The sequence below is a fragment of the Ricinus communis genome, chromosome 8 (assembly GCF_019578655.1).
Source record: "Ricinus communis isolate WT05 ecotype wild-type chromosome 8, ASM1957865v1, whole genome shotgun sequence".
NCBI classification, from domain to species: Eukaryota; Viridiplantae; Streptophyta; class Magnoliopsida; order Malpighiales; family Euphorbiaceae; genus Ricinus; species Ricinus communis.
In genome coordinates, this window is record NC_063263.1 from 8,414,000 (window position 1) to 8,431,162 (window position 17,163).

The window sequence follows — 17,163 nt, forward strand, 5'->3', positions numbered from 1 at the left end:
CAACTTTCTATGCACTTGAGTAGTTGACTTTTGTATTTCTTATTTTTCTATTGGTAAAAATTAAAAGAAAAAATAAAGAGAAATTAAAATAACTAATATTTATTGCAATAATATTAAAATAAAAATAAAATATATAAAGTCAATTAGACTTAAATAAAATATTTTACTATTTATATTTAAATATTTATTAAGATATTTTTATTATAAAAATTATATTCTTTAAAATAAAAAGCATCGTTAAACATCTTCTAATGTAGTTTAAAAATAAGATCAGACAAACAAATTTTTTAGCTTCATAAATATAAAAATAAAAATCAAGATTTTAAATTGTAAAAACAAAATTTGTAACGTATATATATATATATATATATATATATATATATATATATATATATATATATATATATAGTATACGTGTGTGTAAAAATACATATATTATTAGATCTTTCATACAGTAATTGTAATACTTGTACTGTTTTAGGCTTTTAAGTCTTTTTAATGCCAATTTTTCTTTTCATTAATAAAAATTAGTAATAAGTTTCATTTCTCTTTGTTCATAACATGGAGTTTTTATAAAAAACAATAATAGTAACAATAATAAGATTTTCAATCAATTAAAGGGTTTTATTTCATTTCTATTCTTTTTATCTCTTCATTACCCTGTTTTGATTTCCTTCTTTTTCCCTTCACATTTAGTGCACTAAACAAAGCGTTAATTTGAGCTGTATACAAGAATCACTTTTTCAAACTTGGCGGGGGTTTTCAATAATTTGACGCTCAAAACCCTATATCCCGACAATTTCCCATTTTTCAGATTAGAGTTTTACACAGAGACAGTCACAGTCACATTCAAACTGGCTCATTCTGATGCAATTCATAGACATGAAAGCCATGAAATCGCTCTACAATCACAAAACCCTCTTCTTCTCATACCCAATAAAAGCCCCTAACCAGCATTGCTCCTTTCATTTCCGTTCCCCCCAATTCCACTCCACCGCCCTTCGTTTCTTGGCTGGAGGCTCCGTGGATCCCTCCACAGGCTCCGACTCTAGCGATAAAACTCAAAATGCCCCTCAAGTTTGGAGTTTTTACAATCCACTCACGTCAACAATTGAGACGCAAAGGAGCACGAATAACAGCAACAGTAGCAACAACAAAAACGATCAAGAATCGGTACCAGGTTTGTCAAATCTCAAAATTAGGGTTTCAGATAATGAAAGTGAGATATTGAATAATAGAGACATTAACAAAATGGGGTTAACGAGGTACAGTAATGAAAATGAGGAATTGATAAATGAAAAGAGATACGCAAGTTTAAAGAAAGCTGATTTAGTTGATAATATTGTGAGCAATAATAATAGAAAGAAGGGCAGAAGTAAAGTGATTTATGTTTGTGAAAGTTGTGGGAATGAAGATGGGCAGTGGTGGGGGATTTGTAGAAGTTGTGGGAAGGCTGGAACGATGAAGCAATTTTCAGATAGGGATGATAGGAGTGGGAACAGTAGAGTTAGTGGTGCTGAGGTTACAGAAAATATGGTGAGGTCTTGGTTACCGCAGAAGGTTAGCCAGACGCAACCATTGAGGTTGAAAGATGTTAATCAGAGGATGAATCAGTTGAATTGGAGGATTCCTTTGTAAGTAATTTCTATGTTTTTGTTCAATTAGAAAAATTGAGAATGCTCGAATATATGTGTCATGTGACGCACATTTTTTTAATATGCTTTGTTGTCTTGGAAACTATGATCATATTTATTACTAATTTAATAAATAATTTGTTGGCTGTAGGATTATGTTCTAGTTAATGAGAATCAGAGGACCAGTAAATTGGATTGGCAATTCGGAATATCATCTATTTTGAGCAGAATGTGTGCTAAAGCTGAGATAGCATCTTATCACTGCCTAGGAGTTCCCATTATTAGTTTCTTGGGATTTACCAGACAATCTTGCCACTAAATCTCTTTTTTTATTGAGAACTCTTTCGTCTAATTCCATCCATGCATTTGGAAATTATTGCCAGATCATTATATGCTTTGTGGGCGTACATCCATATTTCTTAGGCCTGACAGTAACACTAAGGTGTTTGCCAATAAATGCAATTTGCTCGTTCATTTCAGCAACTTATTACACAATTTATAGCTGGTCCTATATAGTTGAGTTAGAATCCATTGCATGCTTTATTTAGAAGAATATGAATAGATGTTTTGTGTCATGTCATATAAGTTTGTGGATTGTGTTCAGACCTGGACTGTTTGGAAGTGAAGTTGCCAGGGTGCTTGGTGGTGGCGTCGTTCCAGGTTTGTGCAGATTCACTTTTTGATGTTTCTACATGATTCCAGTTTGAAGATATTGCCTTGTGGAATGACTTCTTTAGTTTTCTGATTCTTAATCAGCTTGAAGTTTTCAGGAATAGTGCATTATAATATTGAAATAGGAACTCTAGGTTTTAGTTTATGCTAATTAATTTTTTTTCTTGTTATATTAACAATCTGAAATTATCTCGTTAACATATGATTGGAGGTTTGCAGCTATGCAAGAAGCCAAATAATTCCACACCTAAAAGTTACAATTCTAGGACGATATTTTAGTCTTCATTTTACTAAGCGTGCATTTATTTTATTAAATCTATAGTTTTATTAATTTTAGTAATACAGTAAAAACTCTCTAAAATAATACTCTATATAGGAATAATTTCTACATGGTTATAGAAAACTTCGGTCCGAATTTGGGCCAATATAGTAATAAGTTATAAATTTTTTAAGCCTCATCTTAAGAAAAAGATATTTGTATATATGTTCTTAAAAAAGAAATTTTGCTATGTTTTTTTTTATTATATTATTGTTTTGTTGCTTCAATCTTATTTGTATAATATGACAAAATATTAATATTTCTTATCTCTGGTTGTTATCATTTTACTAACAAAATTAAGTATTAAATCAAAAGAAAAATATTAGTACTTAAACCTCCGTTAAATTATAACCTCCTCATATTTGGTCCCAAGTGTATGAGTATAAAGAGGTTTTACTGTATAGATTATGTGGGATGTGAACGATTCTTGTTGAGTTGATGATTGATGTTATTTTCAGTTAATGATAAAGCTTTTTTGTAGTTTCATTAACAAACACCAACTGTTATATTTATTGGAATGTTTACATGTTAAAACTCATAAGAAGTCCTTGTGTTATCTATAAGGACAATAAGATACTCTTATAGATCAAATTAACTTTAATCAACTGGGGCAAAAGAAAGCTTGATGTCATTTAAATAATACATGTTTGCTTGATTTCAAGTGATTTAAATTTTATAAGACCGTAGAATGACACTTAAGGCTCCATTTGATCACTAGGAAACAAAGACCAAGAAGGTGTATTAGTGCTTCAGTTTCAATTTTTTGGAGATATTGTTACACTGGAATGAATGTCATTATTTATGATGCAAGATACCAAAAATGAACCGAGTTTTTATCTGAGAGACTCATAATGATATAAAAGACAATTCCATTCTCATTGCCCATCATAACAAGAACGACGTTAGTCTTTAATGTCTTATTTTGTCCAGATGGATATGAGATTTGGATATCAAACCCATGTTCTATCTTGAATGTTAGGTTTGGTTGATTATATTGTCTTTGCCCCATTTATTTTGTCTGGCAAGTGCTTCATTTTTATGTTTTGATCTACAATTGTTTTATAAGAAATGGATTACTTTACCTCGTCATATTTTCATACCTTTTGCATTTTGAAGGTTCTCTAATTTTAATTGGTGGTGATCCTGGAGTTGGCAAGAGTACACTGTTATTGCAGGTATGAATTGCTTTTGATACGTCTGGTCTATTGTGCTTTCATTTTGTGGAATATTTTGACTCTATTCCTTTGACATGATTTGCTTCCACACTTCGGTTTGATTTGTAATTGTCTTTTTCTTCACTCTCCTATTCCTCTATAAATGTTGGTTTCTCATAACTCCTTAATACTTGAAGGTTGCTGCAATAATAGCTGAAGGACAGGATGTTGGTAAACGAGATCCAGTTGTGTATGTCTCTGGCGAAGAGGTTAGCTTTTCTTATTTTTTGATTTTGATATGCCATTTTCTTTCTATTGCTCATTCTCCCCTTCCATTCTCATCAAGATCATGAAGAAAAAGGAAATCTTTCATTTACTTTTTTAATTAATCTACATTGTGCTCAATGTCATTACAACCAGGGTTTTAAATAACTCTATCATGAAATATATCGGTATTGGAAATGGTGTAACAATATTGGTCCGAATCCGATGGTATCAGACCCAAATGACTGCTGTTACTGTGAATTTTTTAAAAACAATTCTCACTCAAATGGGTATATTGGCTAAAAACTATTTAGTGAAGAGTCTCTTTAGATTTGGGAAGCTAAAAAGAAGGGTTGGATTTAAAAAATGTAGGCAGAGTTTGAAAATCAAAAAGAGATTGAGTTGTTCCCTAATCCTTTGTAGCATATCGTTAAATAACGTATCGGGAGGCCAAATTCCTGTTACAAAACAGGAGATATTTAATGTATCATTGTTATTTAAAACCATGATTACAACTTCTTCTTCTTTTTATATTTTTAATCTTGCATGGAATGAGGAAAATTTTTAAAATATTATGAGTTCAATTTCACAATTCTAGGATAAAATGTAGAAGGATTTTAAATTAGTATTGTGGTTGCATGTGTGACTTTGAGAAGCTACAATTTACTTGCTAGCAATCAAATGTTGGCATTATCTCCCTCTCTTTCTTCATTGTGGCAGAGTGTTGAGCAAATTGTGAATAGGGCTGACCGTCTAAGTATTGGTGTGGAGGAACTTTTCTTGTATTCAAGTACTGATATTGAGGTAACCGTCTGGAACCATCCTAACTTTTCTTGTCCTTTCCATATCATTTATTTTATGTGTTTGTGAATTCATTGTACTACATTTCTATTTTGATGTAAATCATGCCATTGGCTTAGTTATCATGTGCGCCAAATCTATCTTCAGGGCAACATGAATCAATAGGAAGGGCATTCTTTGTAGACATCTTGATCTGAAAGGCTTTTGTACAAAACTTAATAACTTATAGTAATAGCTATAATTTGCTCTCTTTCAGGACATATTAGCAAAAATTCAGCCTCTATCCCCTTGTGCTCTAATAATTGATTCGATTCAGACAGCTTATATACAAGGAGTTAGTGGAAGTGCTGGAGGAATATCTCAGGTTTGAATGATTAGGCACCATATCCAACCAATAGTTCAACTCATTTGGCACGTGCTTTACTTTTCTCTCTTTTACCATTATGTATGGAAATATTTGTTACCCATAATAGCATTTTGTTTTTTGAAGTAAATATTGCATGTAATCCATCCACTTCTCAGATGAAGCTATGGTTAGACCATAAAGTTCAGTATGCGTTGCTGAACTATAATAGTAGTGTCTGGATGTGTGTAACAGGTTAAGGAATGCACATCAGCTTTGCTGCGTTTTGCCAAGAAGACAAATATACCAGTTCTTTTGGTGAGCGTAAATTGTTTCAAATGCGTTAATTGTATCTCCATATTTATTAATGTCTTAGACATTGGAAGTAAGAACATATGAAAAATAATTATCTCTAGTTGATATATTGGAGTAGAGATCAAATTTCTTGCTTAGATTCTGGTGTTTTAATACATGTATATACAATGCTCCCTCATAGATCGTAGGTCAGATGAATGTAAATTAGTGCATTATTTTATATTCTTCTATTTGGTGCTTTGGACTTTAATCTCTTTAGTGGAGAAAGTTAGAAAATGACTCTACTGATTAAATATGATTTAAATGATTACACCAAGCATCATCACAATTTTAGGTTTTAAACAACGGCTGTTACATTTTTTTATTTTGGACATTGCTATGTTAGAGCCCATTTTGCCATAGATATTTGAGAATCATACATGAAATTGTTCGTTACAATTGTCACACCCTATAATGGCCATTACACTTTATGCACTGCTTTTTTTCAAACTTATTTTTAATTAAGTGCTCTATAGAAATATCTTTTGGATTCTCATATTCCAAGTGGTTCCAATAATTAGGTTCGAAACTTCATGTGCCATTTCTTCTTTTAGTTAGATATGTCACTCTTGTGTATCACCTTTATTTATGAGGAGTCTATAGATCATTTGCTTTGTCATCCTCAGTTTCTTTACCTTTCTTCTTCGCTTTTGAATGATACTTTCTTGCTTTATTCATAGCTGGTATTATCATGATGACTATTGTTAAGTAATGTCCAATGTTTAACTTACATGGAAAATATTTAATGCTTATGTGATCTTTTGATTATTTTGTTCCAAATATTTCACAGGTTGGACATGTGACGAAGTCTGGTGATATAGCAGGACCTCGGGTCTTGGAGCACATTGTTGATGTTGTTTTATATTTGGAAGTTGGTACCTTCTCACATTTTCTTTTACTGGATTGTTGGTTAAGCTAACATTTGGTTGCATTGGGTTTCTTTTTAGGGATAACTACAAAAATAGTGTTTGAACTTGTTAAGATTTGACAATTAAGTGTCTAAACTTTTAAAAGTTACAATTTAGTGAATGAACCCAGTAAATATTTACGATGTAGTGTATATAGCAGGTCAACAACAGGTTACAGGTTATCCATATATAATTACATAATGGTGTGCCAACTTATTAAAATTTAATAATCAAGTGTTTAAGCTTTTAAAAGTAACAATTTAGTGGGTTAAATACACTCAATTGTAAAAATTTACTAAGTTTATGTACCAAATTGTAACTTTTTAAGAGTTTAAATACTTGATTGTCAAATTTTAATAAGTTCACATACCATTTTTGTAATTATTCAATTTCTTCTATATAGGTTACCGGTTCTATACACTTAAATGTCAATTATTTCCGGTTTTACACACTAAATTGTAACTTTTAAAAGTTTAAACATTTAATTGTCAAATCTTAACAAGTTTACACACTATTTTTTGTAATTATTCCTTTCTTTTGACTATTTTCCAATTAGGCACATTTGTTATTAGTTGTTGACCATTTCTTTTCGTCTGAAGCTGCATGTTACTTTTAGATTTGCTTCAACCAATTTCACCAGGTTTCTTGAATACCTTTTATAGCATCAAAGCTGTTTCATGTTGGTATTTCTATTTGTTTTAGTGGGTTTCAAAGGCTTTTTTTTACTCCTATTTTGATTTAAATTTTTATGCTGGTTTCTGAAGCTCACTGATCATAGCTATGTTACTGTCTATCAGGGAGAGAAGCACTCAACTCATCGATTACTTCGTCCTGTGAAGAATCGGTTTGGATCCACAGATGAGGTGAGCATAATAATGGTGCTATAGCTTGTATTTATTTTTAGTTTGTAGTCAGTCACTTGAGTATCTCCCGGCTCACTTGGGAGCTTTTTGATTAGCTTCCTCATGTTAGTTATCTACCTTGCACTTCTAATTTCTTGCTGCAACCTATGCATAATAAGCATGGTCTCATTCCTTTACCAGCTTAGGCAATGCTTGCATGAGAAACATTGTCATTTGGTGACATTTGAATATTATTGCACTTGTTCTTAACCTGAAAACTTGCTTTTTAAAATATTTTTTTTTTGATAAGCCAGTCTATTCAAGATACTCTATAACACATATTGAGAGCATGCTTACTGAAATTTTATTTTTTCTTTTTTGTACGATCTGTGCAATCCAAATTGGTGCTAAGACTTTTTCCTATGCTTCGTGCTAAGGTTTTCTCTGGGTTGAGAAAATCTTCTTGCTCCTTGGTTCAAGTAGTTATCTATGTTGATCACTACCTCATATTGATTTAGAACTGAGGTTAATCTTTGTGAAGGTTATTCATTGCAAAAATAATGGACTGGATGAACGACTATATAATATTATTATTTGCAGTTTGTGTAGGCCTTGATAGATGTAATGATTTAGATCAGTGTTTCTCTTGAGCTCCATAATGATTTAGATCAGTGTTTCTCTTGGGCTCCAAAATGATTTAGATCAGTGTTTCTCTTGGGCTCCAATGATAATGATATTTTCCTGCTTTCAGCTTGGAGTATTTGAAATGTCCCAATCTGGTCTGCAATCTGTCTCAAATCCAAGTGAGATATTTCTAAGTGAGCAGTACTTAGGTTCAGAGGTTTTAGTCGGACTAGCTGTTGCCGTAATAATGGATGGATCTCGAAGTTTCCTTATTGAAATTCAGGTTATCTTCTTTATATCATGTCTTCTCTTTACTTTTTTTCCAGTTTTGCAACCTGATCTGATTATCATGCGGATAACATTGATGATGATTGTACTTTTTCTTACTCCCCCTATTCTGTGCATCTGAATGATCCTTTAATTACATTATTACTTCCTGATTTTACTAGGCATTGTGTGCCACTGGTTCATCAGTTTCAAGGCATGTTAACGGGATTCAAGCGAACAGAGCTGACATGATTATTTCAGTAAGTGATTTAAAAGGTTTAGAAAGATTTAGGTGCATGCCATGCCATCTCTGCTATGTGGTTTATTGCATTTGTTCTTGTTTAGATTACAAAATTTCTTGGTCATGGTATTAAAATTGTATTCACAAATGATAATCTCTTTATGTGCGTGTGTATGTATACACACACGCGTTCATGCATGGAAGTTGACTTTTATCATTTGAAACGGTACTACTTATTGTCTTGTTTGTTTGTTTGTAATAATTTGAAGATGTAGGGATTCAAGATTGTGGTTAAGATGTACTTTGTGTTAGATGTAGCTATTGCCAATTTAATTTTGATATCACATCTTCATATGCAGGTTCTTAAGAAGCAAGCTGGTCTAATGCTCCAAGATAATGTAAGTTGACATTTACATTTTCAATTTCATTTGATTTTTTCTTTGATCTGCTTTTCCATTTCTTCTTTTCAAAGCTTGTCTTGGCTTCCCTTTTTTCAATTTTCATCAAGCTTTAGAGATTCCAAATAGTGACGGCTAATCAGGGAAATATATAACAGTGTTGAATACATTGTGCTAGTTATATAAAGTGGCTTTGTTTTTATTAACTTTTCAAATTTATGGTGCTGAGGTCAAAGAATTTTACACATGTTAAGGAGGCATAAGTCGAGGAATGTGAACAATAACAATAGAGATTGTACAGTCATTTTAAAGTATAGGCTCAAACATGCTTAGCATAGAATTCTGTATAATGAGAGAACTTAAAACGAATGTTTTTGTGAAATCCTACAACATTTACCTTATCTTCTTTTATCTTCTCAAGAAAAAGGAAATCTTTGTTTCTTATGCATGTTAGAAAAATGGTTTTGGATGAGGTATGTTGGGATCTTTGCAATTTTATGCTTTGGGAGCATTAAATTTTTAGCAATATTTAAAAATAGGGCAAATAACAAAAAAAATCCTAAAATTTGTTGGCATTTTTAGTTTCATATATTCTCTTAGTTTCATCAATTGTGGTTGTAAATGGCAATGTTTGTGGCAACATTTTCTGGGAGTGTGGTAATGCACAAATGAAGCTTATGTCGAAGCTCAGATGGCAAGAAGGAACTTCTAATTCTTTTTCTTTTGCAATGTAAGTGATAGAAAAATTAGTTTTTAAAAATTTTAATTCAAAAAGGTATATATGTTTAGTTTTTAAAAGAATTAAACCAAAATCATATCCTGTATTACCAATAGAGCAAAGAAGTTAAAATTATGTTCTTTCACCAGTTTGATTTTGCCATATAGGCTCCACCTGTACATTGACATTGTCAGCTACTACAATCCATCATTAGATTACCTACATCTATTATCATATTAAAATTAAAGGTTAATTACTATTTAGCTCTTTAGGTTAGGCCTATTACACTAATCGAGATGTGTATTTGCTTTATACATTGAAACCCACTAGAGTTTTTATGTTACTTGCTGCTATCCCCCTCCATCTAAAATCAATGCAACCACAAGGAATAACTTGGTAAAAGAATTGCGATGTGATCCTTTAACTTATTATGAAGTATCAAGCTCGTCTGAAATTTATTTTTTAAAATGTTATTCTTAGTACAAATTAATTTTAGTATTTAAAAAAAATATTTAATTACTTGCTCTAATTTTTTTAGCACAAATTAGTCCTATCAAGATTTAAACATTTTAAAAACACCTAGTTCTAGAACAACATTATTAATTTGCTATATGATTTAATTTTAAATTATTAAAATAAATAAGTACTTCTACATGGAATTTTTTATTTTTGTTAGATACTAGGATTAAAGTTTCAAAAAGAAAAAAGATATTAGGGTACTAAAAGTGAAAATCTTACTCTAATAAAAATATTGGACGAGTTTGATACTTGATAATAAATTAAAGAATCAAATTGCAATTCTTTTATCAATTTAGTCCAAAGGCTGAAAACGGACGAGTATAACAATCTGAAAATTAGAGGGGAATTTAATCTAATAAAAAAGTTGGGATAACCAATGCAATAGGCATAATCTCAGGGGGTAAGTAGTAACTAACCTAAAATTTTATAACCTGGATTGAATTAAATGATTGGAAAAAAGTGCCTAATTGAATGATTGGAAAAGAGTGGCTAAAGGTCATGATGGTTTTGGTCATTTGACCTTGGAAATATCTTATATAATATTTGCAATTTAATGGTTTTGCAAGTATTGTTACTTGAGGACCATTGGGATTGACTTTTTCTTTTTCCTTTGAATCAGGATATCTTTTTGAATGTTGTTAGCGGGGTCACACTAACTGAGACTGCTGGGGATCTTGCAATAGCAGCTGCAATTTGCAGTAGGCAAGTCTTTTCTTATCAGTTCTTTTCATTCTCTTTTTTGTCTTTGTGAGGCTGGTTATGATTAAACTTTAAATTGAAGATGACTTCTTTGTTTTTTCCAATGCAATGACTAAAGAGAGAATTAAGGTTCCAGGATTAGAACTTATTCTTATTTGAGGAGCCTTTCTAAGTTATAGTAGTTTTTCCTAAGTTAGAAACTTTTATTCCTTATAATTGTAAAATTGTGTCAGACCACTTAAAGATTCTTGCTGGATGTTCAGAAAAAGTAAGCCAGTCTCTTGCAAGTTTATTGACAAGACTTAGTGAAGCTAAATATTTTAAGATATTAATTCACTTACTATAGGAACCCAGAGAACACAGTTGATATAACACACAAGTATCCTACTTTAAGAGAAACTACCCGTTAATTAAAGAGGTTATTGAATAAATTTGGAGTTCTAGTCCTCAAATTTTTTACTCTCTTCTTGTATCAAAATTTATATGTTAATTTATATATTTTAAGTAACATAAAACAAACATTTATTTAATAACGCGAATAATGCTTTAGCAGCTGTAAGAAATATTATCTGCATTTTTCCATCCTTTCTGTCTCTGTTCCCTCGCATTTGTACTTGCTGCATGTAAATGTTGAATGGTTGATGTTTGTTGTTCTTTGACACCTCAGTTTCTTGGAGTTTCCTATTCCCAATAATGTGGCATTCATTGGAGAAATTGGCCTTGGTGGGGAGCTTCGCACGGTAATTATCTGTGGTATTTTAATACACAAGACTTAAAAAACACTATTGAACATAATGAATTGCCTCGTTTGTAAGATTTTATTTTTTTCTACTTCTAAAAACTCATGTTTATGTCATTGATATCATTTCTGTATTTTCAAACCAATTGTATGAAGTAGCATTCTCTTTCTAAGATTCTCTGAATTTTTGCTTCTCACATCCAACTTAAAAGATACATTTTGAAATGGAACAAAGACAGATGCTGACAAATTCTAATACTGCTGATTCTCTTTAGTTAGCTAAATGGAAATAATGTTACTGGAGCCATTTTTATCTATATCTATCATGATATTGCAGGTGCCCAGAATGGAAAAAAGAGTACATACAGTGGCAAAATTGGGATATAAAATGTGTATTGTTCCCAAATCAGCTAATAAATATCTTTCAAATTTAGCTTTTGAGGGGATACAAATCATTGGCTGTGCTAACCTGAGACAAGTCATTGATGCGGTTTTCACGAAGCAGAGATGAAGTGAAGTTGGAAAAGATGATTTGGATGTGGACCAGTGAAGAAAGACATCCTATTGCCTTGTATGCGAGTTAACAGGTCTGCTATGCCTTTGTTTGTAAGTTTGTAGAGGTGTTAGATGTAAATATAGCATTCTTCTCTTTTTCCTATCGAATCTTTCTGGTATATGTTTCAGTTCCTTTTGTATCATCAGTGTTCACTTCAATTTTTTCTTAACATGTACATTTTTTCTTAACATCCTTTTGAGAATGCCTAAAAATGAAAAGTATGTCAGTTTTATATATCATGCTCGTGTTCATCCAGGATGTGGTTTTCTCCATGAGATTAAACGCTGATAAGATCCTTCTAAATTGTTTTGAGTGTTGGAAATTTATGATGCAGAGTAGGTTTAAAAGTTGGAGATGAAAGGGGGTATCAAGTTTAAAACATGGGCATCCTTGTTGGTCTGATTCTGTCTTGGTAATGCTGAGGGCTGCAGGGTTTTGTAGAGCTTGTGCTCGTTTCCTTTGGATGTGGATTGCGGAGTGCGGAGATGCATTTAGGTTTTCATAATGTATGAATTCAAGGCAATATGAATTGACATGTTTGCTCAGGCAACCTTCATTTTAAAGGAATGAGACTTGGTAGGTTTAATTACAGGAAGAGGGAATTGTCAATATTAATAGCTTTGACAACCGAGCATGGTCCAAAGACAGCCCTACTTAGAGAAACAGCCCTCTGCATTTCACCTATAAGATGCAATGCATATTGTGTTACCTTGGCTCAGCAGAACCGGTTGATGATGCTTCTCAGATAATCCTATAAGAAAAGAGTTTACTATGAAAGATTACTGGAATCATATCGTATAAATATTAAATCTGGTGGCAATTTTGCCTGATTATAACCATGCGAGATGTATCCTTTTGAACAAGAGGCGAGAGGAAGAGAAAAAAAAGAAAGTAAAAAAGGCTTGCTATGTGCTATATCCAGAGGCAAAAAGTTCACATAACAGCGCTACAAAATTAACCCAAACGAAAGAATTTCACACTGCTAACTACAAATTTATAAGTGAATCAAACTACATTCTCTTGAAGAAGAATATAACTATTTCGAGATAAATTTCCATTCTGTTGACAAGAATTGATTCCATTTTTTTTAGAGGCTCGTACGTTATTCATATGTTATATATTGAAGCCTCTTCTTTTCTGAACCATGACATTTCATATGTTTTGTCTAACATTGAAACCTTGGTACATGTAAAAACTGGTTCGAGAGGAAGAAAAGTATGCTTTAGAAATTGGATCGTCCAAATCAAAGCTCTCAAATTGGCATGTAGTGCTGTTGTCCATTTTACTCAGCTGTCGTTGTATCTGCGTGATTCTCCCCATCTAGTAATGGGCTCTCAGGTTCTTCCTCTAATTTGTCCTCAATGACATGCATAGGATCCAGAAAGCTCGGTTGATTTGTTGAAGAAAGAAGCCTTGCCCACATTCTATCTGTAATCACAACCTTGTTCCTTCTCTCATTCACCCTCTGCATGAATACCATCACGAGAAAAGATACATGGGAAATATAGAATCTTGTTTAAGGTATGAGTTTGCACCTGAAAACCAATGATTATACAGGAATAACCATGAACTAATCATAGAGTAACTTACATGAAATGGTATGTGAGAGTGTCTTCCATTGACAGGTCCCACTGTGAACCCTGTATATCCTGCCATCGCACCGTGAATGGCACTGTGAGCTAGTAGGGTGCAGTAGACATTATCAGATGCATTGCTTGGAACCGCACGGATCATGTAAGTAGGATCTGCCATAAAAGCAATCTGTTGCTTATTGCAATTGAACGTAGATATGAGATACAAAGGAAAATCTTAGTTCACTAACCAATGTATTTGAGAGTGATATTCATCTTTTGGTCTTGTGAAAAGTGATCCTGCAAAGCAATTGCTTAATTGTTATTCCAACTTGAGGTTTTAGAGTAATGCACGTAAATAATGATATAGGTGTTTCAAACAGCTGCCATAAAATAGTCAAGGCCCTAGCATTCATACCTTAATCTTTTGGGAAATCCACAGACCAACATCTTGGAGTAGCCTGTTTCCTGAAGCATCCTGCTTGTCCATGGTTCGCATACTTTCTGAAAGAAGCTCTTGTCCGGCGCCTTCAGCAATCACAATAACCATGTGAGCATGTTCTTTCAGTCTTTTTCTGATGTATTCAAACAGTCCACCAGGGCCCTCAAGGTAGAAGGGTGATTCTGGAATCAAGCAACAGTCTACATCTCTGCTAGCAAGAGTTGCAAACATTGCTATAAATCCTGCAAGAAACTTATTTTAGACTCTTGAAAGCAGGAACAAGGTGAATTAGGTATCAAAACTGTGAAATGCTAGTGACATATGGTTCTCTAGCTAGCAACAGAGGTTATGTCTATTTGCACATTCACTGCCTGTTAAAGCACATGGATCTCTCCTTTACAATGTAACTTTATTCAGAAGCATAAAATGCAGAGCTTACCACTATACCGGCCCATTAACTTGACAACACCAATGCCATTCTCAAAGCTCTCTGCTTCAACATGTGCAGCATTAATTGCTCGCTGAGCCTCCTCAACCGCAGTATCGAAACCAAAGGACTTGTCTATAACCTGAATCACAGAAGTCCATAAATAACCATTAAGGCGAAAGTTCAAGTCTGCACTAAATTTTTCCTCGGAAGATTGGTTGACTGTTGTCATTGTCTAGAAATTTTGGCAAGTAGAATACCGGAATGTCATTATCAATGGTCTTTGGAATCCCAACCACAGCAACTTTGAGGCCTCGTCTTCTGATTTCCTGCTTGAAATCAAGTTGCAATAATAACTACATCTAATGTTTGATAAATTTTAGAATGTTGTATTTTTCTACGCATTCAACTTGCTAATCAGCACAATTCATTGCCTAATACCCCGAATTTTCACCAAAAAGAAGAAAAAAACCTTGTTAATTTGCAGACTACAATTACCTCAAAAATCACCGAAGCCCCCCTCTGAGTTCCATCTCCTCCAATTATGTAAACCTGAAATACATTATGTTATCATTCTTATCCATATAAAGGAATTGCTTGCTATGCTGGGAACGTGATTTAAGAGTGAATTACTGCTAGGCAGAAAACACAATTATATATACCTGATTGATGCCTCGGTCCTGAATGCTGTCAACTATCTTCGAGGTATCATACCCTCCTCTTGATGTTCCAAGAATGGTGCCCCCACGTTTATGGATATCATTTACAACCTTTGGAGTCAGGAGAATTGTATTCCTAGCATAAAAGCCCTTGTATCCTCCCTGTATCAATAAACCAAACAAGAAAATATTGCCAATCCGACTGCATCATGCAGAAATAATAAAACAGAGGACAGCTAATTGGAAGCAGAGCATGTAACAACATACTATAGGTGTCTGTTATTTACCTCTATCCCAAGAATTCTGTTGACACCATACATATCATGCAAGCCACAAACTAATTCCCTAATCACTGTGTTCAAACCAGGACATAGACCCCCGCAGGTTACAATACATGCATGCACTTCATCTGAGTCAAAGTACACCTGAGAAACAAAGCAGCGACATATAAAAGATCAAACATCCATCAATGCAAGAGTGAAGAAATTAATGTTAAAATTCAAACCTTTTGACGAGGGCCTGCTCGTCTGAAGTGTGTTCCTCTTGGGCTCTCTTTTTGTACAACAATCTGCAAAAATCAAAATTGCAATGATGGATGGACTCATAATCATAAAGTGAAAGCAAGTGAATTTACTTCAAAACAAATTTGGGAAACTTACCTTTTGAGCTACAGTATCATCTGCGTTAACGAAATACTGCCTGGTACAGCATAATTTTATTAAAAAAGAAAATTTTAGTTTAATCATGTAAAGGCTAATTGTCAAAAACAGCAAAATTTAAGAATGTCCAAGTTGCACTAGACTTACTTCACAACTGAATAGGCAGGATTGTCTTGTAATGGGTTGGGGTATGTCTGCATGCATCAAACCAAACTAATATAAGAAAAGACACATGTAAGATTAACAACAAACATACAATTCCATAAAAAAAAGAACGAAATTTATCAAACAGAAACACAAAACAACAGCATTACACGAGCAAAAAAGAAACACAAAAAAAGAATCTTTAGTTACTGGGAGATCAGATATGTAATCTGTGAAATGAGGAACATCTTCAAGAACGTAACCAGCTGGGCCAGCAACGGTTTTAGGCTCAGACTTTCTCATACTTTCTTTTGTAGAATCGTCTCCAGTAGTACAAATGGTAGAAGAATTGTTTGATGATGAGGAGAAGCTAGTAGTGAAGAAGTAAGGCCTGTGGCTATGATTATGTGTTGCATGAAACGAATTTGTAGGATCAAAGCACCGAAATCGTGGAGTGGAGAGTGAAGCAGAGCTAGAAATGGTGTCCATTTTTATGATTTTTTTGCTTGTATTGCAAGTGAGAGCCGGAGGGGGACGGAGAGGTCTATTTGTAGCCGTTGATTGGGGAGTTATTGGATGGTGGAGACTGTTTTTAATTTTAGTTATTGATTCCATTAATGAAATTTGAGAAAAGAAAAAAGAGTTTAAAAGAAAAGGAGAATAAAAAAATAGGTAAAATGTGGCAGTTAAGAGTAGGAGGTGTCCATAAAATAGAAATGTGGTGAGAGGAGAAACATGGCAGGTGCCTCAAGGATAGAGGTTAAGATCCTGCATTTTATTTTATTTTTCTTATTAATTTAAATATATTAATCGTCTATGCATACGACTGTTATAATAATTAATAAAAAATTAATTATTTTAAATATTTTTAACTTTTTGATTTTATTAATATAATAATATAAAAATTATTTATTAATTATATTTAATATTATAAATTAACATATGAATATAACTAATAATACTATTTTTAAAATTAAATTTTTTTATCTAATTAATAATTTAATTTATTATTAAATATAATATTAGAAATATAATTTTTAAATAATATTTTTATATTAAAATAATTATTTAATTATAAAATTTAATTAATATACTATTACAATATAATTAATATACTATTTTTAGAATAAATTTAATATTATTATCTGATTAAAAAAATATTTATTAGTTAATATGATATTATAATATAATTAATATGCTACTATTTTT

At 32.5% G+C, this 17,163-nt stretch overlaps 2 protein-coding genes across 10 annotated transcripts; one reads left to right on the forward strand and one right to left on the reverse strand.

The window, feature by feature from the left end:
- The first annotated feature begins 522 nt into the window (after window positions 1-522).
- On the forward strand, window positions 523-12,636 carry LOC8273760 (DNA repair protein RadA). Of its 8 annotated transcripts, none has more exons than XR_007216932.1 (16): window positions 523-1,634; window positions 1,786-2,294; window positions 3,742-3,800; window positions 3,977-4,048; window positions 4,764-4,847; window positions 5,101-5,208; window positions 5,443-5,505; window positions 6,332-6,412; window positions 7,247-7,312; window positions 8,043-8,198; window positions 8,365-8,442; window positions 8,783-8,821; window positions 10,678-10,760; window positions 11,425-11,497; window positions 11,834-12,083; window positions 12,387-12,636. XR_007216932.1 is itself a non-coding variant. In XM_048377709.1 (15 exons), exons 1-15 carry the CDS (start codon window positions 868-870, stop codon window positions 12,005-12,007), a joined length of 1,959 nt encoding a protein of 652 aa, XP_048233666.1. In that variant the 5' UTR covers window positions 523-867; the 3' UTR covers window positions 12,008-12,286. The 8 variants fall into 8 exon arrangements, 1 of the variants encoding a protein (XP_048233666.1); XR_007216926.1 differs by having other exon boundaries at window positions 2,239-2,294; XR_007216927.1 differs by having other exon boundaries at window positions 2,239-2,294; window positions 12,392-12,636.
- A 436-nt stretch (window positions 12,637-13,072) lies between these two features.
- Window positions 13,073-16,562, reverse strand: LOC8273761 (ATP-dependent 6-phosphofructokinase 3). Of its 2 annotated transcripts, none has more exons than XM_002515900.3 (13): window positions 16,165-16,559; window positions 15,958-16,004; window positions 15,811-15,850; window positions 15,657-15,719; window positions 15,439-15,576; window positions 15,155-15,313; window positions 14,991-15,044; window positions 14,753-14,821; window positions 14,505-14,634; window positions 14,042-14,307; window positions 13,875-13,923; window positions 13,643-13,797; window positions 13,073-13,517 (listed from the first exon to the last, which is right to left on the reverse strand). In XM_002515900.3, the coding sequence occupies exons 1-13, from the start codon at window positions 16,441-16,443 to the stop codon at window positions 13,335-13,337; spliced, it is 1,632 nt and encodes a 543-aa protein (XP_002515946.1). In that variant the 5' UTR covers window positions 16,444-16,559; the 3' UTR covers window positions 13,073-13,334. The 2 variants fall into 2 exon arrangements, with proteins under 2 accessions (XP_002515946.1, XP_048233667.1); XM_048377710.1 differs by having other exon boundaries at window positions 13,375-13,563; window positions 16,165-16,562.
- Window positions 16,563-17,163: the final 601 nt, after the last annotated feature.